Below are 26123 nucleotides of genomic sequence, written 5' to 3'. Positions count from 1 at the left end.
GGTTAGTTGAACAGCCCACCTGGGGCAGGTGGCCCTCTGTCTCCCTCACCTGGAGGGCAGGAATTCTGTACTGCTAAAGCTAATAAAAGATAAGGCTACTTAAGGTCTACTGCTCAGCTCCTTCCAATAAGCCAGGATCACTTGCTTAGAGAACTTTAAAACAAGACTGGACATTTGTTAAAAGCAAAACCAGAATTCACACCCTGTTTTATTGGGGGAAAATACCACGGATGACCAGATTATCATCAGGCAATTGCTCTTTCTGCCATGTCCCGCTTACATCACATAAAATCCAACCAGATACATCTTGGAAGGCTGTATGAGTGCTGAACTAAGGGGGCCTCCAAAGGAATCCAACGCAGGTTTTGCTTATTTTATCATTTATTCAAAATGTACTGTGACACCTACAGGTCTATCCAACTACATGTACACAAAATTATAATTTATCCACTTTACCGCTAATTAAGGCCTTTCTCAGAGGCAACAAGTTGGACAAATACATGTTGATTTCTCTAGTGCATTGACTCATAAATGCATCCAATGTACTGACCCATGAATTCTCAAATACACAGTAAGGATGCTGCATGCTGGAAGTGGAAAGTTAGTGCAGCAGATTCCATTCTGAAATTCAATGTACAAGCATCCTACCACTTGCGTGGGGGGTTATGCTCCAGGACCCCATGTGCATAACTGAAATCATGTGAAGTGGGGAGCACCCTCTAAAAAGCTCCCAAACCCCCTTTTTTCCTGCTCTCTAGCTCTCTCCCACTCTCTCCGCAATCCAGACTAAAATATCTGGAGTTGAAGATCTGGGGCTGGCAGCTGCTGCGCTACCCCACGCATCAGCTGTTAGGCAGGGAAGTTAAGCAGCTGAAAAAAGCCCTGCCGTGCCTCAGGTCTCTTCAGGGCTGCCTCTGTCTTCACTGATGTCCTCTTCCGGCTCCAGCTACAAGGACTCTCTAGCTCTCTCACACCATTTCCAAGTTTAAATTAAATTATTTCCCAATGCCACGTGTATACATGATGGTGCGCAAATCGATCACATATAAATGGGGGGGGGACACCTATATAAACAAATGAATAATCAAAATAAAAAAGGGCTGTTCTCAAAATATATGAAGTATTAAAGAGTATCACATGCTTTTCAATACATTCAACTACTTTACATTTCTGCTGAAATGAACCTCAGCTCTTCTAAATGATCCCATTTCTTCCAATTACCTACTGCATCTTCAGGAGGAAGACTGATGCTGTCCGTGTACAGGTATTCCAGAAAGGCTCGGTAAACGGGATATGAGAATTCACTTATTTCTATAATTTCATCATTATTGTTGTTTAGTACTGAACGGAAGTGCTCACACCTGAAGAATCACATACAAAAGGAAAATAAGTTACATCACTGGCAAGCAGTTTGATTCTGGTTGTAAAACAGAACAACAAAAAGGCAGAAAAAAGGGTGGGAATATTAGTTCCATACCTAATTTTGAGAAGGACTTTATGAACATGAATGTATTTTCCATCCACTTGAAATCTCACATCTGCATTATCTGGACTGTCAAATTCCTTCTTTATTGACTGAGCTACTGTTAAGTGGTCGTCAGCCTCTAAACAAGACACCAATGAATACATTTAAAACACACTGCCTCTCCCTCCAGCCCTCTGTTCACATGAACCAATGCAAAAGAAGCAGGCAAGAGCATTTCAAGGAAAAGGAAACTGACAAGAGTGCCGGCAACCAAGGGAGAGAGGGGACAGCCTTTCAGCATGACACCTAGTCTGGGCACATCAGGAGTTCTCTGCGTAACAGGAATTATCTATCTTGGCTTGTGATCGAGGTGGTAACCACATCCTCATTTGTCACATAAGCAGCTGAAGTTCCCAGTTTACACCCAGACCCCAACCTAAAAAGATGAAGAGCAGCATGGAGCAGACTCCAGCGCAACCAGGGGTCTAAGGCTCCCGTCCCTGGCCAGGGGCAGGCGGTTAAGGGACCAAGGGCCTGCAGGGCAGTTCCTCCAGCTCTGCCGCCAGTTCTGAGCCCTGGCTGAGCTGGATACCAGCTATGATGGATCTGATTATAAATACAAAACCAAAGTGCTAACACAGAACTGCATTGAGCAAAGAAGGAAAATGACTCCATCCCTTCTGGGGTTATGGCCCTAGTCTGTTGCCTTGGATTTAAACTGCAAGCCCACGATGCTCTGAGCTCCGCCCCCCTGCTTTTCAACTTGATGTCGCTCACAAACTGCCACTATGGTTTTTCCCCCTATCCCTTGGGTTCTGGGTAATTAGCAGAAGACAGTGCAAGAATTTCAAGGGTGGAGTTTCAGGTTTGGAGCTTGCCTGATATAAGCTAGAGGAAAAAGCATAATAGCAGTTTAAATTGAAGGCGACAGCCATGGGAGAAAAATAACCATGTACTGCTGTGAGCCCCTCCATCATAAGCTCATGTTGTGTATGTGTGTATGCAAATAAACCATATATCCTAAAGACACCACAGTCTCTTCTGTGCCTCATTTCCACAAACGCAGGCTAAGTGGCGGGACTCTTGCAATGCCACAGTGCTGTGGAGTCTGGGGTGCCCATGTAACACTCGCTCTCTGGATGGAGTTGGAGGCTTCCAGCACAACCCCAAAGGTCAATCACAACCCGGGGGGGGGGAGCAGTTCAGAAACTGGGGGGGGGGACCTTTTGAAGCACCCCTTGCCCCAATGCTGCCTTGGCCAAGTGCCTGCTCTAAGTAGGAGCAGGAGCAGCACCAGTATCTGCCCCACACAGTTACAGCATTCAAGGAAAATGTGCTTGAGGTACCTGCAGCCACTGAGGGGCAAAGGGAGATGCTTAGCCTCAAATGAACTAGCCATGCAGCCTCCAAACCACCTAGAAAACCTAGACTGGGACAGCCTTCCCCACAAAGCTATGGGGTGAAACAATATCAACAGTTTTAACAAAAAAAAATGGCCCATAGCTATGAGGGCAAGGAAAGGCCCCCCCCATCTCTTTATCTAGGTGGGTCAGAGCCTGCAAAGCCCCCACTCCTGGTATTCTTTATGCCAGTGTTATGGGTGAAAGAAAAAGGAAATCAAATAGCATGAAATGTCAGCAAATTGATTCCCCCCCCCCCTGAAAACAGTCTAATTTTAAACAGAAAGCTGGAACTTAAGAAACAGGAGGGATGTGCCGGGGGGGGGGGTCGTATACCTGCTCAGGAGATTTGCTGTGCTGACATTGTCTCAGCTTGTTAAAGGTAAGGTAAAGGACCCCTGGACAGTTAAGCCCAGTCAAAGCCGACAATGGGGTTACGGCGCTCATCTCGCTTTCAGGCCAAGGAAGCCGGTGTTTGGCCACAAACAGCTTTTCCGGATCATGTGGCCAGCAGGACTAAACCCCTTCTGGTGCAACAGAACACCGTGACGGAAACCAGAGTGCACGGAAACACTGTTTACCTTCCTGCTACAGCAATGCCTATTTATCTACTTGCACTGGTATGCTTTTGAACTGCTAGGTTGGCAGAAGCTGGGACACAGCAACGGGAGCTCACCCCATCATGCGGATTTGAACCGCCAACCTTCCAATTGGCAATGGGTGGAACCTCCAATAAGGGGCATGGGTGGTCTAAACCTCGGCCTGTACAGAGGCTTCCCCAACAGAGTCAGAGGCATTCTGCCTGAGGCAGGTTCCAGGCACCATCTGATGGCCTGTGTTCATAACTGACTGTTTTACTCAAGATGGTGCCCGCTTTGTTGCATACCCAGAGATTGGTGGGTCATTGAGGGAAACAGTTTCCCTTTGGGCAGCAAGGCCAAGACTGTCTGATGTGGAGGGCAATCGAGTGGGACTGGCAATAAATTGCTCCTTGCAGCTACAGCAACCTGACTGCCCCAAATGTTAGCTCACCAGTCTAGGAAGATAAAGCACAGAGGCATTTGCCAACTGCTACCATGGGATATGCCCATTTTCCTAAGGACTTGGAAGCGTTTGCTGCTGCCAGAAGTCTTATGGGTTGATCCTTTCCAAGATGGAGGCATTGGGACAGGGGAAAAAGGAGGCAAAGTAAAAAGGGAAAGCTGCACCAGGGAGCTGGGCAAATAAACATGTGCTTTTTTTAAGCAAAGGAAAAGCAAAGAGGAGAGCAGTAAAAGACAGAAGGCAAGGGCTAAACTAGGCTAAAGAGGAGACAGAAATAGGAGGCAGAATGAGCTGAGCTTGTAGGAGAATCGGTGGAGAATCAGCAGACCCTGAGCGAAGGCAGGAAAGAAACTGAGAGACCGACAGGAATTTTAGGATTGCGTTTCCTGCCTTCTGAGCAGTAGGAGGCATTCGACTATGCAACACATATATTGTTCTTCAAGCTGACCTCAATCAGTTCACAAAATATTTTTACAATGATAAGGATTACTTTTTAAAAATTACAACAAAATGGGAAAAGGAAAAGCGCTTGTGGCTGCTTCTCTTGGGGCAAGATGGTTCTGCAGAAGCGCTGTGGGAGCTGGATGGTGACAGTTCACCAGGCTGCTTCTCTTTCTTTTCTACTTCCGGTTGGAAGTTTGGTTAGAACGTAGTAGGAAGCTAACCATATCCCAGGATATTCTGTTTCTCACTCTGACTGATGATGTCACTGCAGACATACGGTGCCATATGAACGGAGCAGCAGATCTGACGGAAGAGGCAACCTGCCAGAGCTGACACACTGGGGGTGGGCAGGGCTACCAGCAAAAGGGGGCAGGCCAACTAATGTTGTAAATTTTACTGATGTACAGGAGGCTAATTTCTACACACACTGACACCCCATCTCTGTCCTCCAGCCAGGCACACTCTGTCCTCCAGCCAGGGACATATTCCAGCCAGGCAGGAAAACTCCAGGACAGCCTTTCTCACCTCGGACCCCATGATGTTATTGAATGGCATAATCCCTGACTGGCCATGCTGCTAGGAATGATGGGGGTTGTAGTCCAACAACACACAGGGACCCAAGGTTGAGAAAGGCTGCTCTAGGGTGATGTGCAGGCAGCAGTGTTGCCTGGGGGGAATCCCAGGCGTCAGAGACAGGCTTGTGGGCCTGTGCATTTTGGCTCCAGGCTCTCTACTCCTGGCCTACGGCTGAGCTTCTTGCAAATTCTCCTTTGTGGTTCTGCAGTTGCTCAGACCTGCAACACAGATAGGGAAGGGCTTTCCACAGCTCTCAGAATGGTCAGGCCTCTGCCATTCAGCTGCTTTCCAACCACTATCACAGCAGCGGTGTTTGGAGCTTTCCTCTCCTCCTGGGAAGATTTAAGAGCACGTTCAGCAGAACACCAGACGGAAAGGAGCCTTCAGCAGTCCAAGTTAAGGGGGCAGGTGCCCCTTAGGACCAGTATGGCAGAAGGCCTGCCTTTCACCTAAAGAGAAGCCATGTCAGAGGAGATAGAGCCAACCCTGACAAGGACGCGGGGCTTATTTCTTCCACCAAGCTGTGATCCAAACTATACCACTGAAAAGAATGCTATTTACATATCTTCAAGAACTAAGTAAGATACAGCAATGCAAACAGAAAAAAATTGTCTGAAGCTCACCCACTGAGAGGAGACGCCAAGTCACTGCAGGAGTAGCAAAACAAGCAAACACATCATCCGTGCAGACAAAGTGGGTGAGATGCGGCAGAGTGAGAGACTGTCCCCGGCACTGACCCCACATGTACACTTGGCCACCCTGGGTTTTAGCAGCAGAAGTGTGAGCAGAGTGACATGCAGCAATCTCTACGACTCTATATTTAAAAGCAAACATAAAAAAACAGTGGCATAAGGACAACATGCAGTGACAAAGCTCAGAAGTCCTAGCTGCAGGTGGCCATTGTTCCAGGACCACTTCGGTGGATAAAATGCATATTTGTAACCTAACGCCCTTTCCTATCCCTTGCCTCGGCTGTCATTCTGATGGCCAGACTTGCATTTCTAGGCACATGTATCAGTTATAAACAAACTCTCTTTAGACTCTGCCCCCTTGTCCTCAAAATCTTTGGTCAGGCTGCAGGTTGTTGTTTTCTCTAAACCTGACATATGACACACACACACACACACAGCCTTTCTACCAAATCATGCTTTGTTTTAAAGAAGCCAACTTTAAATCATGGGTTATGAAGACAGCAGAAGTAGACAGCCTGGAGGAGCTGTGGTGCTCACCTGACCTCACTCTGGCTGAATTGCTGCTGCATACCAGGACAGGGACAGGTGAAGCAGTGGCAAGGAGTGCTGGACTGATACTGACACTGTGCTTGTACCACACTGACCTCACTCCCCCATGTGCCTCCTCCATCCCAAGATGCAGCAGTGTCTTAGCCCCAGGGAGGTCAGGTGAGTGATGCAACCCACCCAGTGATGCCATCTGAGACTGTAAGAGAGCTTATTTCAATACCATAAACCACTTGGGAGATTTTTTTACAATCAAGCATTGTATAAATTTTATGAAATAAATACCGTATTGGTATTTATTTTTTCAAATTCCAACCATGAAAAGTTAAAGTGCGACTTACATTCGCGACCTTACAAAAATTGGCTGAAACAGACATGCCGTGAACACGCCCCCCCCCTTAACTCTAGCTCCTGCTGGAGCCCTGGCAAGCTCCTGCCGTTTCCCGCCTCCGCTGCCTTGGGAGGGGGTGCCCAGGAGTGGCAGGCGGTGGGATGGCAAGTGCCACCATGCAGTTCCCCTCTGCCTGCCCCGCCACTGTTAATGGAGCAGGGGGGTGCCTGCCTGGTGCCAGGAGCGGGGCAGGCAAAGGGGGATTGCATGGTGGCGGCGCAGCAGCCCCCGCTGTCCCACCCCACCTGGTGTGGTTTGAGGTGAGCTGAGCGCCCCCAGCAGAATGTCTCTCCTTGTCCAGCCGCCCCCGCTGCAGTTTCTTTTTCTTTCCAATTGTCCATCAATATGCAGATGATACCCAGCTCTATCTCTCTTTCAAATCAGAACCAACGAAGGCGGTGAAGGTCCTATGTGAGTGTCTGAATTTTAAAGGTGCGGCTTATTTGCAGGTGTGGCTTATATTATATTTGTCTACACAAACCACAGCACACCTGCCTGAAAGCAGAACATCTCTCTCCTGGATGTGATTATAAAAGCACACAGGAAGTGCCCAAAGGCAGCTGATAACTGTGATCCTTATCCAAGTACAAATTAAGATCTCATTTGTTAAATATGGTATTAGAAGCAAATTATGGAAAAAGGAAAGTCTTCAGCCAACACCTCTTGTCTGGGTTTACCAAGCACCTCACATTTCCAATAGGCAAACTGCTTCTTCTCTACTGCAGCACAGCATTGGGAAGGGAGACTGGCAGGCAACCGGGAAGGATATCCTGGCAGACAAGGGGATTCCTCTGCCCACTGCTTCTCTTCTGCAGATGTCTCCTCCTCATTCTGGCAGGGAAGCAGAGAAGGAGCAGCCAGCATTTGGAAATGGGAAGTGGACTAGTAATGCGTAGTCCTAGCTTGATAAGCTGTAAGTGCAGCTGTATTATCCACACTCTTAAAGCCTTGCACTTCTCATCCTGGGAAACAACAGCTTAAAAGCGCACACAAAAATAAGCTACTGTTTCCAAGAAGACTGAGGAAAAGATACTGCCATTTCCAGCTACCAAGTTGCTCTTTTCCAATTATTCTTTTATTGCCAAAGCACCTTTGTATAGATCTATAGGCTTTATATTCAGAAATGTGAACAGTCTAATAATTTTACTATCTTCCTTACTTATGGATAATGTCTAAGGGAAAAAATCCCCCAGTTGCTGCAGTACAGGCTACAAATTCTGCTTATTGTGTGATTATTAGCAGGATCCTACCTGTCTTTATCCACAGGAACAGGTGCAGGGTAGGACTGGTTCCCTCTATTCCCAGTGCCTAACTGGCCATAGGAATTTGCTCCCCAGGCATACAACTGACCTTCGTCCGTTAGCACTAAGGTATGTGCATAGCCACAGGCAACCTAGAAAAGAAAAGCACCTTTGTATTCTTACATTTTTGCATTTTACATCCAAGAAGATTTATTAAAGCTTTTAAAAACATTTTTTATTTTAAAAACCGAATGCAAAAGACAGTTAAATCATTTATCACCATTCAAGATTCACAAACAGAATTTGAGAAGCTGATCTCTCTCGGAGTTTGTTAGAAATACCAGCTTCCAACATATCATAGAGTCTTCTGTCTGCATGGGACAGGACATAGAGTGAATACAGATTGACACTTAGGCAATGTGTAAATTCAGAACTGACAGAAGATGACCTTATGCAGGATTAGGAACAGCCAAGGAAACAAGAAAAGGCAGAAGGTCGGCTATCTCAAACCAGTTGTCCCTGCAATCACAACACATCTACAAATACTCAGTTAAGTGTCTTGGGCCAGCATTGCTCAGATTAACTTACTTTATGGAACAGGCAAAAAACCAAAACTGAAATAAGGCTAATTCATCCCAAGTTATTGGGAAATAAGTCTTTTCTCATTGAAATTTTGGTTTCTTTTTTATTAGACCAATGAATGGGATATTTGCAGCTTGCAACAGTCTCCCCAGCTCCCCCCCCCCAAAAAAAAACCCTTCACTCAAGGAAGTGTGTGTCTGCACCCCCCCCTTTCTTTTGAGTCTTTTTATTTCTGCAGGAGAGCAGGGAAGGCTGAGAGGAGATATGCTAGCCACCTTCCAATATTTGAAGGGCTGTCACAAGGAAGATGGAACAAGCTCGTTCTCTGCTGCTCTGGAGAGTAGGACCCAAACCAATGGCTTCAAGTTAGATGAAAGGAGATTCTGACTAAAGATCAGGAAGAATTTTCTGACACTAAGAGCTGTTCGGCTGTAGAACAATCTTCATCTGGAGGCTTTGAAGCACATGTTGGATGACCCTCAGGTTCCCTTCCAACTCTGCAATTCTGATTCTTTCAAGGCGGCTGGTTTTTCTTCCTATATCCTACCTGTGCAACTGCAAATCATCTTTTCAGAACATGCCAAGCATTCTGAAGCGTTCAGCAAATCTCATTTAACTACCCTGTCTGAGAGAGAGAACCCCCTACGTTCTGCCTTCTTTCTATACTACCTAATTGAACCTTGTTCCTCCACATATCCACTTCCCCATACATGCCCACTTGACAACTTCTGCCTGCAGAACTGACCCTGTAACAGGTGCCACACACTATTCATTCAGCACTTATCAGAAATGAGTCTTTTAGCATGGCAGCACCCACCCTTTGGAACTCTCTGACTATTGACATCCGTCAGGTATCTGCATTGTACTCTACCCAGACACGTAGATGTTAGCTTGTGTTTTAATCTGTTTTGAGCTTTACCGTTGATTCTGGGGATGCTCCCATTTTCAGCTGTCTCATGTTGAATACTTGCCCAGTCCCTAATATTTACCCATCTAGAAAATCCATTTCAGGATAATGGCATTGTACTGATAACTCAAGTCACTTTCAACAGTATCTTTGATAAAACATTAATTTCTTTGATGATATATGGTAGTGCAGAGTGGTCCTTTTTGAAACTCCAGTTAAGCAGACCCTCTTCCAACTACTTTGCTCGTTCTCTGTCTCCCACACACCAGTTCAGCCCAACAAAAGCCAATCAACACTAAATGCCAACTGAGCACAGAGCTGTTTTTGGGGTCCTTCCCCCTTTGAATGTTTTTCCTAAATATATTTTGGGCTTCTGTAAACCTGCAGCTTCCCCCAGGCATGTTGCCACCTTCCCTCTTGTATGGGGATAGCACTGTTTTGGCTGCATCAGTATCCACGCTTGGGAGGACAGGCTTGCTATCAGTATATACGATGAAATACCATATTTTTCGCCCTATAAGACGCACTTTTCCCCCTCCAAAAATGAAGGGGAAATGTGTGTGCGTCTTATGGGGCGAATGCAGGCTTTCGCTGAAGCCTGGAGAGCGAGGGGGGTCAGTGCGCACCGACCCCTCTCGCTCTCCAGGCTTCAGGAAGCTATCCGCTAGCTGTGGGAGACCCAGCTCTCCCAGGGGTAGCGGAGACCTTGCCAGCACCCAGAAGCTTGGGGCGCGCTGAGCTCCGCATGCCCCAAGCTTCGGGATTAGCGCAGCGGTCCGCTAGCCCTGGGAGAGCCGCATGGCTCTCCCACGGCTAGCGAACTGCTTGCCGGCACCCAGAAGCTTGGGGCGCGCTGAGCTCCGCACCCCCCAAGCTTCGGGATTAGCGTAGCGCACCAGGGGGGGGAATAAATTTTTTCCCCTTTATTTCCCCCCCAAAAAACTAGGTGCGTCCTATGGGCCGGTGCGTCCTATGGGGCGAAAAATACGGTACATAGCCCAGTAGGATAAGCTTTTAACAAAGGCCTGGCAACAAATGAAACCTACCCGCTGCACACGGATGCCTTGCAGAGCTGCTATTCTGCAAGGTGTTGGTTGATTGCCGCTATTGCCCAATCCAAGCTGACCATTGCCATTGTATCCCCAGACGTAAACCTTAGAAAGGAAGATAACTCCAGTTAGTTTGCAGGAATAAGAGTAAAGAAGAGGGAAACAGGAGTACAGAATCCCCTATAACCTTTGTGTAATTCACTATGACACTTTTTTGAGAGAGAAAACCCCTTTCGTTTCCTTAAGTGTTAGAACCAGTTCTGTACTCCATGGGACCTCAGCATTCACCTGAGAAGCATCTAACAAGAAAAGATACTGCCAGTCCAATATATCTATGTGTACAGGGGTGATGAAATGACCCGCTTGATCAGGGAAATATCTGAATGCCCCAATTTGCTTGGGTAGCTGCTGCCTTCTAACCTTAGCATTAGAGCACACACTAGCTAGACTTCTCAGGTTGCAGAGGCAGCGCTGTTCAATGGTTTCCTGCATTTGCCCCTAAACTGATCCCATGAGCAGCTAAAGCCCCTGGCTTTTCTTTTCATCTCACTTCTAATTTGTATGCCGCCTTTCTATAAGGCAGGTTATAAGCTGTAGAGACGACAACAAAATATACATCAAAGATCACACATCATATAACAATCCAATCCAATGTAAATAAGCCATGATAAGGAATGTGACCTTAAAATGAACAACTTATGTAAAATAAAGCAATATGCAATGATCCATTTAGGGTATATTACATTATTAAATTTACTCCCTACATATCAGCAAATAATAATTAAACAGAAATGCACTCTCAAACAATAACAATAAATCATTACTAGACTATAATCAATAAAAATAAAAGTGAAGATAGAAAACTTAGAATACTACAATACATAAATGACCACGTTAAAAGATCAAACTAAGCAACAAAGTCACGTAGCTTATAAAAGTGCAACATAATGTAACCGGTCCCTTGGTCCACACCCAGTTCCTGGTGCAGAACGTTTGGTGAGTCTCCCAGGGGGTCTCAAGGAAGGAAAAAGGACCCTGCTCCGCTCACAGTTCTTTCTTCAGCCTCTGCCCCCTTCAGCAGCTTTCAACTTATCATGCCCTTTAATGCTTATGCGTGGCGGATGGGAAATTACCTGACGAATTGCCCCTAAATTAGACCTAAACAAAATCTGCAGTTTTACGACTCCCTTTCACCCACAAATTTGATTTTTAGGGCAAAGAGGATGATGGCCAGGGGTGACATTTCCTCTACCCTACCATGCAAGCAGCAGTGGAGGGGTGGCACTCAATTGTTCCATCAGCGCAAGCATTTCTTGCCAGACAGAACAATCTCCAATCTCCGCTCCCTCCACATGTTGACGTGACACATGCACCCCAGAGCTGATTTGGGGGAGGGAATGTGTGGGGAGGTGGGGAAGCCTCACCCTTTTAGTGGGAGTCCTCATGCTGCCTCCAGCTGCTGCAACTATTTTGTTGGATCTGGCCCACAGAGTAAATGAAGACATGGGGAGGTGGATTTGCAGTTAGTAAAAGCTCAAGGGAACAAAAAAGCCTTCACTAACTTGGACTGCTCAGAAAGGACCCAGTCAGAGAGGTTCCCTTGGAAGAACATTTCAAAGTTGTGATGGAAGGTAGCCCAAATCTATGTAGCTACCAATCTGGTACTGACAAACATCCTATCCCCCAGTTTAACCATCAAATCTGTTTTCCGGATTCAACTTTCAGCCTGTTGACAGTCTCTGGACAGCTGTTAACAGACTTCATGAGGAGCATAAAAAACAGAGCCTGCACTCTGTCCACACACAGACCTAACACTCCAAACTTCCAATACAGAATTGCTCCTTTGCTCCATTTTGTCACCTAAGGTGAAATGGTAAAGGTGACAGAAGCAGCTTCCAGTGAGATCTCACCAGAAGCTGTCATTGTGTGACCCCGGGGGCCAGATTCTGCTACCTGAGACGGCTGCTTCAGTTCGCCTCATGGGCAGACTGGCCTGCCATCTGCACTGCCTCTTGGGCACCTCCAAGGCAGAGTCTCTAGTAACTGAGATTGGTGCTTCCTTGTGAAGATGGGGGCAGAGCATTCCGACAGCTCTGTCGCACAACCGTACTGCGACATGCTTGCACTGCCTAGCATGGGGGGAGGGAGAATGGATACCCAATTATCTTCTCCAGGGGCCTCTCCTCAGCCCTTCTGAAACACTCTTCCTTGCAGCACAATAGATTTTCATTCAAACGCTTTGTAAGAGGAGGCACAGAGGACAAGAAGGACTCACAAGCTTCTATGCTCAAAACTGTGCCCAGCTTGGAGGGAGGAGTTTACCCTTGTGAAATCAGAAATTAAGCCTTAATGACAGGAGGGAGAACTATTCTGAGTGTTAAGAGACAGTTGTTCTCCAGACACCAGGAGAGAATATTCGGTCAGAATCTATCTAACCAGACTTATTATACTTAAAGATCTGCCTTAATTAGCAGCATTGTCTACTGTAGGGAGACGCAGTCAACAACTTAAACCACAAGATTACACACCATAAAGAAAAACGGCCTTTTTAATTCTGATGAATTCTCTTACCTCCCCATTTTCTACCACTGCCATTGAGCACATCTGGCCACAAGCAATGTTAATTGCAATCTTGCTTTGTAAGCAGCTGGTGACTCTCCGTGGAATTGGCTGGTTGGCTGTTGAGCCAGATCCAACTTGCCCTGAATTGTTGTAGCCCCATGTATAAACCTGTAAAGAAACAAACTATATTATACGGTTATAATCCCATATTGAGAGAAATGCCAGGTCCATTTAATTCAATGGTAAAGGTAAAGAGACCCCTGACCGTTAGGTCCAGTCGTGGACGCCTCTGGGGTTGAGGTGCTCATCTCACTTTACTGGCCGAGGGAGCCGGCGTACAGCTTCCGGGTCATGTGGCCAGCATGACTAAGCCACTTCTGGCGAACCACAGCAGCGCACGGAAACACCGTTTACCCTCCTGTCAGAGCGGTACCTATTTATCTACTTGCACTTTGACGTGCTTTCGAACTGCTAGGTGGGCAGGAGCAGGGACCGAGCAACGGGAGCTCACCCCATCGTGGGGATTCGAACCACCGACCTTCTGATCAGCAAACCCTAGGCTCTGTGGTTTAACCCACAGCACCACCTGCGTCCCTTAATTCAATGGTACTCACTTCCAATAAACATGTTTAAGATTACACTTATGTCAAAGACAAATGCTAAATTAAATCTCAGTTGATTTAGGCCAATGGAAATTTTTGTGACTCAACATTTTCTGGAAAATTCATGTCACTGATAGGTCTGTGAAGAAATCACCCCAAAAACAAACAAATAGAATCAAATGTTATTTGGAAGTTACATCTCAAAAAGAGTTCTTTCATTTTTGATTTCTTGATACTAGATAAGATTGGCTCTCGTTTGTGGAAACAATTACTAGGACAGCAATGTGAGTATTCATGCATCTGTGCTAGTATCCCACCATATCTGGGATTCCCAGAGCAGATATTAACAATAATATAATATAGTACATTTAAAAACAACACACAACCCTTGTCTAATCTCAGAAACTAAGGAAAGAGACATTATTTTTGCAGTGGTTATGTAGCCTAAAAGGGCTACCAATGTAGCCCAGTGAACTTTCAGATGGCTATCAGCATACAATTTACACCCCAGTTTTATCCAATCCAGAGTGCTTGCCCCTTTTTGTTTCAGATATAAAATTACTTGAACAAGATTCTGATAGATTTTCTTACCTCTCCATCAGATGTTAAAACCATTGAATGATGTGAGCCACAGGCAACTTCAATCACTTTTTTGTTTAACAAGTTGGTGGAGATTTGGCAAGGAACTAAACCATGGTTGGTTGTTCCATTTCCCAGTTGACTATAAGCATTATGTCCCCACGTATATACTTCTCCTTCTACAATATAAAAAGAAAATAACTTTGAAAACGTTACAAGCTATCTTTTTCCCAACTAAAGAGAAAAAATAAACAATGGCTGAAGCTTTTTGTTCCATATATTGTCCTCTGCTGTGATTTAACCACTATGTAGAACCTGATGTTGGGAAAGATGGAGGGCACAAGGAGAAGGGGATGACAGAGGACGAGATGGTTGGGACAGTGTTCTCGAAGCTACCAGCATGAGTTTGACCAAACTGCGGGAGGCAGTGGAAGACAGGAGTGCCTGGCGTGCTCTGGTCCATGGAGTCACAAAGAGTCGGACACGACTAAACGACTAAACAACAACAACACATAGAACACGATTAAGGGCAAATGTCACTTCAAGCATCAGCAAGCATTAATGGAGACAATAATGGTTCAAAAAAAGTGAAAGGGATGGGTTGTGCTCTATTAGCATTCCATATATTGTCAAGCCAACAAATGAAACAATTTAAATCTTGAGGAGAATGTACGAAGTTATATAACCCCCTCCTCTTTTTGGCAAAGTAAAATCTCCAAGCTTACTATGCATCTCAAAGTATAATATTCTCTCCTACTGGAACTTTATCCTGCAATGGGACACATGAGGCAGATCTTTTAGGTTTAGTGTTGCAATCTCTCATTGCTAAAAAAAACAAAAAACAGACCCCAATCAGCTATCCCATTTATCTCTACAGTGCATTGATCCAAATTCACATCCTCTCTACGACCCAACCTTGTAGAACTGAATCAACAAGGAAAGGCCTGCTGAAACAAGTTCGGTCTGGGATTGGAGGCAGCAACTACAAAAAGCTTTTCAACTTTGCTTTACTTGTTTTTTTTTTTATAATAATTTTTATTACATTTTTCCAAATTACAAATAGGAAAAGACAGAATAAAAGAAAAGAAAAGAAAAAAGAACAGAAAATAACATCCATTTCAATAACTTATTTCAGATTTCCATCGGACTTCCCCACGTCTCCCGCATAGTGCATTCTTGATAATAAAGTCATCAGCAAATTATACCCTTATTTCGTGTTTTTCTTTATATTTTCAATTGCAATTTAAGTTTAAATCTCTTGTTCTCCGTTTACTCTAAAAATATAACCTGATATCATTTAACCCATTTAAACTTTGGTTCTTTCCCGAATGTTAACAATTTCCTAAATAATTAAACTTCATTGCTGGGGCTAACGTTCTAAATCATACGACATCTTATGTTTCATACAACTTATAATACTTTTGCAAATAGTCTTTGAATTTTTTCCAATCCTCCTCCATTGCCTCTTCTCCCAGGTCCCGGATTCTTGCAGTCATCTCAGCCAGTTCCATGTAGTTCATCAGTTGCGTCTGCCACTCCTCCAGTGTGGGCAAATCTTGGGTCTTCCAATACTTGGCAATAAGAATTCTTGCTGCAGTTGTAGCATACATAAAGAAAGTTCTATCCTTTTTTAACACCTTCTGGCCGACAATGCCCAGAAGAAAGGCCTCTGGTTTCTTGGGAAAGGTGTACTTAAACACCTTCTTTAACTCATTATAGATCATTTCCCAAAAGGCCTTCAATCTTGGGCACGTCCACCAGAGGTGAAAGAATGTCCCTTCAGCCTCCTTACATTTCCAACATTTATTATCAGACAAATGGTATATCTTAGCGAGTTTGACTGGGGTCATGTACCACCTGTATACCATTTTCATAATGTTTTCTTTCAAGGCATTACATGCCGTAAACTTCATACCGGTGGTCCATAACTTTTCCCAGTCTTCTGACATGATATTGTAACCAATGTCTTGAGCCCATTTTATCATGGCTGTTTTAACTATTTCATCCTGAGTGTTCCATTTAAGCAGCAAGTTATACATTCTCGAAATTACCTTGGTCTTTGGTTCTAGCAACTCTGTCTCAAGTTTCGATTTTTCCACCTGGAATCCTATTTTTTTGTCTTGCTTAAAAACCTCATTAATTTGGGCATAATGTAACCAATTTTGCACCCTTTGCTTTACTTGTTTAGTTGTGTCCGACTCTTCGTGACCCCATGGACCAGAGCATGCCAGGCACTCCTGTCTCCCACTGCCTCCCGCAGCTTGGTCAGACTCATGTTCGTAGCTTCAAGAACACTGTCCAACCATCTCATCCTCTGTCGTCCCCTTCTCCTTGTGCCCTCAATCCTTCCCAACATCAGGGTCTTTTCCAGGGAGTTTTCTCTTCTCATGAGGTGGCTAAAGTATTGGAGCCTAAGCTTCAGGATCTGTCCTTCCAGTGAGCACTCAGGGCTGATTTCCTTCAGAATGGATAGGTTTGATCTTCTTGCAGTTCATGAGGAACGGGCCCCGTAGCCTTTACAGGCTTGAGAGCACTGAATCAAGAGCACAGAAAGTGTAACATGGATATATTCTAAGAGTTAGGAAAGCCTTGCTCTTTCCTTAGTGTTTCTACATGTTGTCCCTTGGTGTTTCTGAATATGAGCTTGGCTTCACCAGCAAAATATGACTGTTCCTTCGTTATCTGCTTTTGAATCACTAATAGTGCAAACATCATTAACATAGACCATTTTCATTTATTATCATAAGAGTCCCAAGATCTGGACCATCCAGGTGGTAACACAAGTATGCCCATGAAAAAATAAGGGACTAGATTCAATAATCACCCCACAATCGAAAACTTAATATGTTCTTCCTTATCAGTGTAAAGAGTAGATACTGCTTTTCTCTTACAGTTAAAAATTAAATATCCCTGTCAAAGTAGACTAACAGAGTAGACTAACCACATTGAAAAGCACACAACATACCAGTGGTAGCAGCAACAACATGGGGGCCACTTCCATAGCTGAGGCAGGCTAGTTTTTTGCCACATAAAGTATCTAACCTTCGAGGTTCAATGCTGCTCTGTGTGTCACCGATTCCCAAACAACCACTGCAGTTAGTGCCAAGCGCAAAAACCTGTCACACAGTGATACTGTTAGTACAGAAAATATTTACTATCATAGTATTTCAGACTGAAAGTTTAATAAAATAGTTAGTGTTTTTTAAGATTTTGTCAGATATTTTAATCAGAACTGTATCTTTGTTAAAGAAAATCAGAATTCTGCAGCAAGGATAATTGTTTTGGCACAGTAAAAAATTGTGCAAGGCAAGTTGACATCCACTCCTAGTGTAACATTTATTGTGCCCTGGAAATCTTAATCCAATGTGTGCTAAGACAAACATGATGTAGAGGCTACCAGTTATTAATTGTTATATCTGCAAAAGTTACCTCATCATTTTCAGTTGCATAAAGTACTTCATTGCCTGCACTGCCAAATACACAGGCCTGGCGAATTAACTTCAACTCCTCTTGAGAGCGGAGAGCAAATATTGGCCATTTCCCAACATCCAACATCTGTTCCAATAAAAACAATATATTGTAGATCAGTCTAAATAGGTTAAATGCTTCTTTTCATATTGTTTTTCAAAAAAATCACCACAAGTATTACATTGTTTTGAAACAGCTGTCCTGCCCATTTCACTAAAGATAAATGTGAATATAAATTAAGAAAAGGCAACTAAATGACAAATGAAAAACAAATAGGACAGCAAATTATGAACCTAATCCCAACTACACATATCACTTTAAAACTACTTTCTCCCACTTTATATTTTTTTTTAATACATGTATCTGCTACAGTGTTACCTCGGTTGTTGAACGCTTCAGAAGCCGAACATTTCAGTTTTCGAACACCGAAAACCCAGAAGTGAATGCTTCTGTTCTTGAACACGCCTCAGAAGTCGAATGGCTTCCGAAGTGCGTGTCTCCATTTTCTCAATGGAACTTGCCAACCGCCCATTGCGCCTCAGTTGCCGAACATTTTGGAAGTTGAACGGTCTTCCGGAACAGATTACGTTCAACAACCGAGGTACCACTGTACTATGATTTGTAGGTTCTCCTTTAGCAACACAGTGGTACCTTGGGTTACGAACTTAATTCGTTCCGGGAGGTCTGTTCTTAACCCGAAACCATTCTTAACTTTCGCTAATTAATTAATTTCGCTAATTAGCTTTCGCTAATGGGGCCTCCTGTTGCCGCTGCGCCACTGCTGCGCAATTTCCATTCTCATCCTGGGGCAAAGTTCTCAACTTGAGGTACTACTTCCGGTTAGCGGAGTTTGTAACCTGAAGTGTTTGTAACCCAAAGTGTTTGTAACCCGAGGTATCATGGTAATTGCTTTGTCCATAAAATCGACTCCTTGGGAGCCAGCTCCTGTTTATTGCATGTCAGTCAACACACAGAGAGAAAAGCATTCATTTTCAACCCTACAAAACATCACGGCACTTTATTGCAGGGTAGTCCAACCCACAGCCCATTGAATGAGGTTCTTATAAACACATTACATATAATTTAGAGTTCCTTTTTGGGCTGAGAAGAAGATTCACAAAACAGAGACTGAAGTCTGGGATTTTTGTTCCTGTAGTTCTGTTGGGACTGCAGCAGCACAAGTATACTCAGAGAGCAATTCTCTCATGGACTCCCTGTTATGTAGGCATACTAGAGACCGAATTGCTATGGCCTGTGAAGGGTGGCATTTCCCCTCTTCCCCTTGGTGCTGTACAACAACCAAGGTTCCTTGTATATGACTCACACCACAGTAGACTTCACTCATAGCTCTGTGACGGGTGGTTTCTTGGCGATTTTCATCTTTGAATCCAGGGTGGCTCAGTTAAGTGCAGAGAGCGCGGCTGGTGAGCCTAGGCTTGAGGTTCGCGGCACGGCATCCATCCTTCACTGAGGCAGCCTTTGGGAGGGGGAAGGGGGCAGGGACGCGGACTTATAAAAAATATTGGGGGGGGCGGGAAAGCTCATGAATAATAAATAAGCTCATGAATATGCAAATAAAGTGGCGCCACCCCCTCGTGAGCGAATAGGGGAGAGCGTGCTGCACCTATTAATCAGCTCCGGAACAGCTGATATGCGGGAAACGTGGGGCTAGCCCCCTCCGCTCCGGCCCTAAACCGCTGAAACCGCCAGGAGGAAGGAAATTCCCCCCGGCAGTGCCTTGGCAGTGGCGGTGGTGCTGCGAAGCAGCGAGGCAGGAGCCCCCGCCCCCGGGGATTCCCTAATCTCGCGGGGGACGGCCGGGGCTCTCCGACTAGGGCGCGCAGCTGGCTGGCTGGCTGGCAAGGGAGCAGGTGGGGAGGAGGCGGGGGACGGCGGCGGCACTCTGCTGGAAGGGAGCCCGAGATTATTGGGGGGGCTGAGCCCCCCAAAAAAATTTTTTGAGGGGGCTCGAGCCCCCTCAGGCCCCATGGAGCCGGCGCCTATGGAAGGGGGAATGGATGTCCCAAGCTGCCTGTTCTCTTCACGCTTCTGCTGCTCAGGCTCCATCCTCTGGCTCCTTCTCATTCCAAGGGTCCTAGCTGCACTGCACACAGCTAAGTATAGCTGTCGCGTGTCCTTCGCGGCCACAAGGGGCAGCTGACAGTGCAGCTTAAAAAAAAAAGGCAGGCAGGCAAGTTGGCTGTTTGGGCTCACACACGACGTTCAGGCTGCTGCTCGAACGCCATGTATACCATGTGTACCATGTAAGCTATAGGCACACAGGCTGCAATCCAAGGCACCATTACTCTGGAGTAAGAACCACTGAAATAAATGGGACTTACTCCTAAGGAAATGTACACAAGTTCAATAGGTAACCTTTACAACAGTGACGGGGAATCTGTGGCCCTCCACATGTTGATGCTCTGTCACCCCTATCTATGGTCTGTGCTTGTTGTGGAAGTTGAGGTCAGATGAGGGAAGGGGTGGGCTGCAGGCCACACTGTTCACAGCGCCCTTGCTGGGGGGCGTGTGTGTGAAGTTAACTGTGGGGCAGCTGCCACTGCTGCTGCTGCTTCCCCTTCTAGCCTTTCCATAATGGCCACATGTACTGTGGTGGCATCGGTGGTCCTATGAGGAGGGGAGGACGGGGAGGTGGCTCATAGTCCTCTACAATAATTTTTGCATAGTATTTTGTGTAATAACTTAATATATTAAATGTGTTTTAATGATATATTTTCAATTAAATATATTAATAATGTATATTCAATACTATTTATTGCAAACACTTTAATTTACGATATGGAAATTTAATTCAGTTCAGTTTGTGGCTCACAGGTTCTGTGTCACAGAACTCTTGCGGCCCACTTGGTCTGGGGTTGGACCACCCTGCTTTACTGTGAAGAACCAATCTTACCTTTTCAACATCAACAAGTCTTAGTTTAGAGATGAAAGTCTATGCCATTTCTGTAGCCTAGAAAAATAAGAGGAAGCTGTGATTAGGGCAATCTCTGAAGCTCTGTCTGACAACATCTCAAGATTAAAGCCACCATCTGGGACATTTTCCCCATTATAACTGTGAACAATTCCCTGTGCATGTAGTTTTTGAAATGCTGTTTTTAAAGTCCATACAGGACTGTGGCTTTATGCGGCAAACATATTTCCAGTGTTCTCTCAATGAACGCTCTGTGCACCATCAGATAACTAATTGGCTGTAGTTCTTTAGTGCACCACCAGTGCCTCTCAGCAGATGCATGAACATCTTAAACAGTTCTGATGTTCATAGACATAATGAGCTGACCCATCAAAATTCCTCTCTATCCTGCCCACCTCCAAGAGCTCAGGCTGGCTTACAGTTGACACAAACCAGCAATACTAAGAACAAACAAAAGGTAAAATATATTCATCTACAAAACCAACTTATAAAACTTATGCACATATAAAACACACCAATGCCAACATAAGAATAAAATAGTACAAATAACATTTTTGATACAGCTTCTTTGTCCTGACTGCTGCGCATAGACAAAACCATCTTGCAGAAATCTACAGTCATGCTCTGACTCTGTGCCTTATGGACCCGGCGGACAGCCAAGGCAGCGGCTGAAATTCTCTTCTTTTATTTTGTATCTGATCCAGGCCAGAAGTCCTGCTGGCCACATGGAAAAGCTGTCTGTGGACCAGCGCCGGCCGCCTCGGCCTGGGCTTCAGCGTCCAGGGGGCCTTTACCTCTCCCCCCCCCCCATAACCTCTGGAGAGCTTGCTGCCGGCGGGGGCTCCCTGTGAAGGCAGCGTGGTTCTCCCAGCCGAGGGGCGCTTTTCCTGCTCCCCCCCGCCTGAATCACGGCCGAGCCCCGAGCCGGGGGAGCGGGCCGGTCTGGCGCGGCGCCTCCGGCCGCCTTTCCCCGCGGAGCTGAGCGCCTGGCCGGCTTCCAAGAGCGGCATCCATCAAGGGCTTTCTCGGCCTGCTCCTGCGCCCGGGGGGGGGGGACGGGCCGTTTTCGGGGGCGCCGGAAGGAAGGCGCCGCTGACAAGGGAGGCCTCGTCCCGGCCGCGCAGTTTGCGCGCAGCCCCGCCCCGCCGAGGGACCACCCGCACCGCCTGAGTCCACCGGGCGACCCCGCCTCACCCAGGGGCGCCACCGCCTCGCCGCCCTCCCTCCGCCGCCCGGCCTGCCTGCCTCGCCCTCGGGCGCCGGGCTCTTCCGCGGCGGCGCAGCCCTTCCCCGCGCCGGGCTCTGGGGCCTCCGCCGCGTCCCCCGGAGCCGGGCTCCTCTCTGGCTGCTCCGTCCGGCGGCCCCGGGAGGAGGAGGAGGAAGAGGAAGAGAAGTCGGGGACCCAGAGATTCTCCGATCGCGCTTGCAATTCTCTTTCCTCGACAAAGAAATTGCCAGACTCTGGAAATTCAGGGGAGAAATAAATGTCTAGAGGATTTTCAACCTCAGGACTTTGAAGCTCGTAAATTTATAAAATAAAGCCTCTCTTTTGATGAACCAATTATGAAATAATTTCACAGTAATCCTTGTAAAGGTAGCCACAAAACATTCCAAAAGGCACAGTAACCAAAAATGGGGGAAGTGGTGGCCATCTTCTAGGATAGAGACCAAGGACTAAGCAAAACAACTGGCGACTTAAATATTTTAATTCAGCACATGTCTGAGGCTGCTTTGCTGTATTACTAAGAATATTTTACCTCCATTAATTTATTGCTGTTGCTTAAAGGAAAATGCATTTTTGAGACCTAGGAAGCTGTAAGTAAAGAATGTTAAACTTACTTTGCACTGTGTGGTCTTATTTTTTGAAAAAATGGTAAATGGGGTTCAGCTGCTTCATGCAGCTGAACGAAATAAATCAGACTTAATAGCATATTCCTAGGCTTCCTTAATCAGCCTAATGATGGGACTTTACCCTGCTATTGGGGCTCTCTGTGTGTTAGTCCCGCGTTTTAAAAACAGACACCGGCTCCCACACACACACTTTGTTAAACCACACACTGGTCTCTAGAGGATTAAACATAATTAGTATATCCTCATACCAAATTCCATAATAAAAGTGAATTGATGACTTAAGTTATGGGTGGTTTGGCAGTCCTATACCTAGGATGCCTCTTTGGTTCATTTTCTAAATAAAATTTGCAAATCAATGTCACTGGATAGTGACTCAGATGTTATTGGCAGGAAAGCTCAGCTTCAATGGAAGGTAGAGAATAGGTGAAAATCATTTCTATACATGTGTAGAAGGAAGAAAAGGACAAAAGGTCTGGAATTTTCCATACCCCTGACCTGTTTTTGAATAAATGGCAACTCCCATTAGATGAAGGTTGTAGGAAAAGAAAGCAGTCAAGACCTGGTAAAGCCACTTTATTGTCCTCCTTCTTGGCACAGTAAACACTGTTACATAAATTACTGTACTTGCATCTGCTGCCGCTGGAAAGATCTCACAAATTCTCTCTATCTGAAGTTGGTGCAACAGGGTTGGGTAGTTGGATATAGATAAGGTAAGTAAAAGCTCAAGGGTAGAAATACAAACAAAGTCTCTGAAATTTGATACCAATTTATTGAAGGCTTAAAACAGTTCTTGCACCTGCATCTCAACTGTCTTAATGATTCCCCGTACGGACATCGAGATGAGATACTTTTGAATTGTGCCCTGAAACTGGTTAATTAGTGGTATTTTGATTCATAGAATCAAAGAATGATAGAGTTGGAAGAGACCACAAGGGCCATCGAGTCCAACCCCCTGCCAAGCAGGAAACACCATCAGAGCACTCCTGACATATGGTTGTCAAGCCTCTGCTTAAAGACCTCCAAAGCAGGAGACTCCACCACACTCCTTGGCAGCAAATTCCACTGTCGAACAGCTCTTACTGTCAGGAAGTTCTTCCTAATGTTTAGGTGGAATCTTCTTTCTTGTAGTTTGGATCCATTGCTCCGTGTCCGCTTCTCTGGAGCAGCAGAAAACAACCTTTCTCCCTCCTCTATGTGACATCCTTTTATATATTTGAACATGGCTATCATATCACCCCTTAACCTCCTCTTCTCCAGGCTAAACATGCCCAGCTCCCTTAGCCGTTCCTCATAAGGCATCGTTTCCAGGCCTTTGACCATTTTGGTTGCCCTCCTCTGGACACGTTCCAGTTTGTCAGTGTCCTTCTTGAACTGTGGTGCCCAGAACTGGACACAGTACTCCAGGTGAGGTCTGACCAGAGCAGAATACAGTGGCAGTATTACTTCCCTTGATCTAGATGCTATACTCCTATTGATGCAGCCCAGAATTGCATTGGCTTTTTTAGCTGCCGCGTCACACTGTTGGCTCATGTCAAGTCTGGTCAACCAAGACTCCTAGATCCTTTTCACATGTACTGCTCTCAAGCCAGGTATCACCTATCTTGTATTTGTGCCTCTCATTATTTTTGCCCAAGTGCAATACTTTACATTTCTCCCTGTTAAAATTCATCTTGCTTGTTTTGGCCCAGTTCTCTAATCTGTCAAGGTCATTTTGAAGTGTGATCCTGTCCTCTGGGGTGTTAGCCACCCCTCCCAGTTTGGTGTCAGTTTTGTTGTTAAACCAAAAAAGTACAGAACTAGCTTCCTATTATTATTTATTTGTAATATTCCTCACCCACCCATCACCAAGCAGTCTACAGAAGTTCAGCATCCAGTCATAAAAATAGAAAAGCCTATTGCGATTAAACAACACGTGAAACTATTCCAAATGTACGAGAGCAGTAAAAATTCAGCCAAAGAGATTTTATTATTATTTATTACATTTATATACCACCTTCATCTTCTAAGGATCTCAAGGTGTTGCACATGGTTCTCCTCCTCGGCTCCTCCCCATTTCACCCTTACAGCAACCCTGTGGGGTAGTTTAGGCTAAGAGATGAGGACTGAGTGGTCCAAGGCCTCCCAGTGAGCTTCACGGCTGAGTGGGGATTCAAAACTTGCGCTCCCAGCTCCTAGTCCAACACTTGATGAACATTATGCTACACTGAGTCCCACCAAACAAAATGCCTTGACTGTCAATGGCTAAGATGAAGAGGTCTGTCTTCAGCATGTGGCAAAAGCTCAGGTGCTAGGCGCATTTCTGGGGGGATGGAGTCCCATAATTTAGGGGCTGCCACAAAGAAAGGACCCCCATTCTCTGCACTTCCAAGGGTGGCAGAACCAGCGGCGTAGCGTGGGTTGTCAGCACCCGGGGCAAGGCAAGTAATTTGTGCCCCCTAACCCGGGGCAAGGCAAGTAATTTGCGCCCCCTAACCCCTAACCTGCCGCCGCTGCCAGCTTCTTCTTGCTGCTGCCTGGTCTGGTCTGGTGCGGTTCTCTCCCGCGCTCAGCGCTGGGCGGCCACTGCACTGTCCCTCCCCCAGATAGTCCCTTGCTCTCTCTCCGCACCGCACGCCTGGCACCCACCCCCTCCACAGTGGGCGGTGACCCAGAGGCTCGTATCGGAAAGTGCAGTGAGAGAGAGTGAGTGAGCCAGGTAGGGGCAGAGAGCTGCGAGTGCGAGCGCCCCCCCCATGTTGCGCCCGGTGCGGACGGCCCCCCCTGCACCCCCCACGCTACGCCACTGGGCAGAACTACAAAGAGATGCTTGATCTGCTGATCTTTAGTATGCAAGGTCAGTAGGGAAGGAGGCTGTTTTTCAGATATTTGGGGCCTAAGTTATTAACGGCATTAAATACTAATGTGCTCACGAATCCCTCGTTCTTGTTCATCTCACAATCCCATCTCATTTCCACTTTAAGCCACAGTGTTTCATTTTAAACTGTATGAAAATTACTATTCAAATATATATAAATCAGAACTGCACAACTTTTAAGTAAGTATTTAATCTGCGTGTACATATAATTTCTACTGGAAGAGCCTCAGCACACAAATGGTTCTACTGATCTGTTCCTCAACATGACGAATTTCCCTCATGGAAAAGATGACTGCTCAACTGAAAGCACAAAGAGGACAAAAAAAGATAATGGTTCTGCTTTATCGTCTATGCAGATAATCAAGACTCCAGTTTAACTCTGCCAGATATTTGTGGGATAAAATATAGCTAAATTACACGTCCTAAATAAATCTAGGACATTAATAATTGATGGCTCTGGAGGCAACTTAGTCATCATATGATGTTATATTGTGTTGTTACTGTACTGTGGAAAAATATATATAAAATATATCTTTAAAAAGAATGTACCTGTATTTATCTTAAAATACACATGTTAATGCATTTGGGTAATTTTTAATGCCAAGAAAAATTCAAGGAGGTGTGAAATCTGAATCTGGACTGTATTGCAATCAGGACGTTTGAATTGGGTTCCTTTGCTTAAAAATGCAAATCAAGCAGAATTCTCCTCCATCTGTAACCAAGAGGTAATGTAAAATATGCTAGCATCCATGAGAATAACATACGCCAGGCACTGGAAAAGTCTCTTTAAGGGAAGAGATTTAACACATCTAGTTAAACACGCCTGGTTTCTCTAGGCCCCCCTGCTGTTAGGGAAAGTAGTCCAGAATCATAGCATTGTAGAGATGGAAGGGACCCCGAGGGTCATTCTTCCAATGGAGGAAGCAGGACGGGACCAA

The 26123-nt window shown here is 45.6% G+C and overlaps 1 protein-coding gene across 7 annotated transcripts in view; it reads right to left on the bottom strand.

The window, feature by feature from the left end:
* The window catches only part of RCBTB2 (RCC1 and BTB domain containing protein 2), a 28522-nt gene extending 7273 nt beyond the window's left edge, over positions 1–21249 (bottom strand). For 2 of the 7 annotated variants that reach the window (XM_082195706.1, XM_082195707.1), the window contains exons 1-10: positions 20463–20594; positions 17510–17635; positions 17046–17196; positions 14093–14259; positions 12909–13067; positions 10335–10442; positions 7809–7951; positions 5553–5743; positions 1478–1604; positions 1222–1361 (exon numbers count right to left, since the gene is read on the bottom strand). In XM_082195706.1, the coding sequence (XP_082051832.1) occupies positions 1222–1361; positions 1478–1604; positions 5553–5743; positions 7809–7951; positions 10335–10442; positions 12909–13067; positions 14093–14259; positions 17046–17196; positions 17510–17635 (1312 nt within the window). In that variant the 5' untranslated portion in view covers positions 20463–20594. Of the gene's footprint in view, positions 1–58; positions 80–1221; positions 1362–1477; positions 1605–5552; positions 5744–7808; positions 7952–10334; positions 10443–12908; positions 13068–14092; positions 14260–14805; positions 14828–17045; positions 17197–17509; positions 17636–20462 lie in introns of those variants that run through there. The other 5 variants (XM_082195710.1, XR_014213047.1, XM_082195708.1 and 2 more) reach the window with 5 other exon arrangements.
* Positions 21250–26123: the final 4874 nt, after the last annotated feature.

This window comes from Podarcis vaucheri (assembly GCF_965113315.1).
Source record: "Podarcis vaucheri genome assembly, chromosome: 1".
Classification (NCBI taxonomy): Eukaryota; Metazoa; Chordata; class Lepidosauria; order Squamata; family Lacertidae; genus Podarcis; species Podarcis vaucheri.
This window is presented reverse-complemented; position numbering and strand designations above follow the sequence as displayed.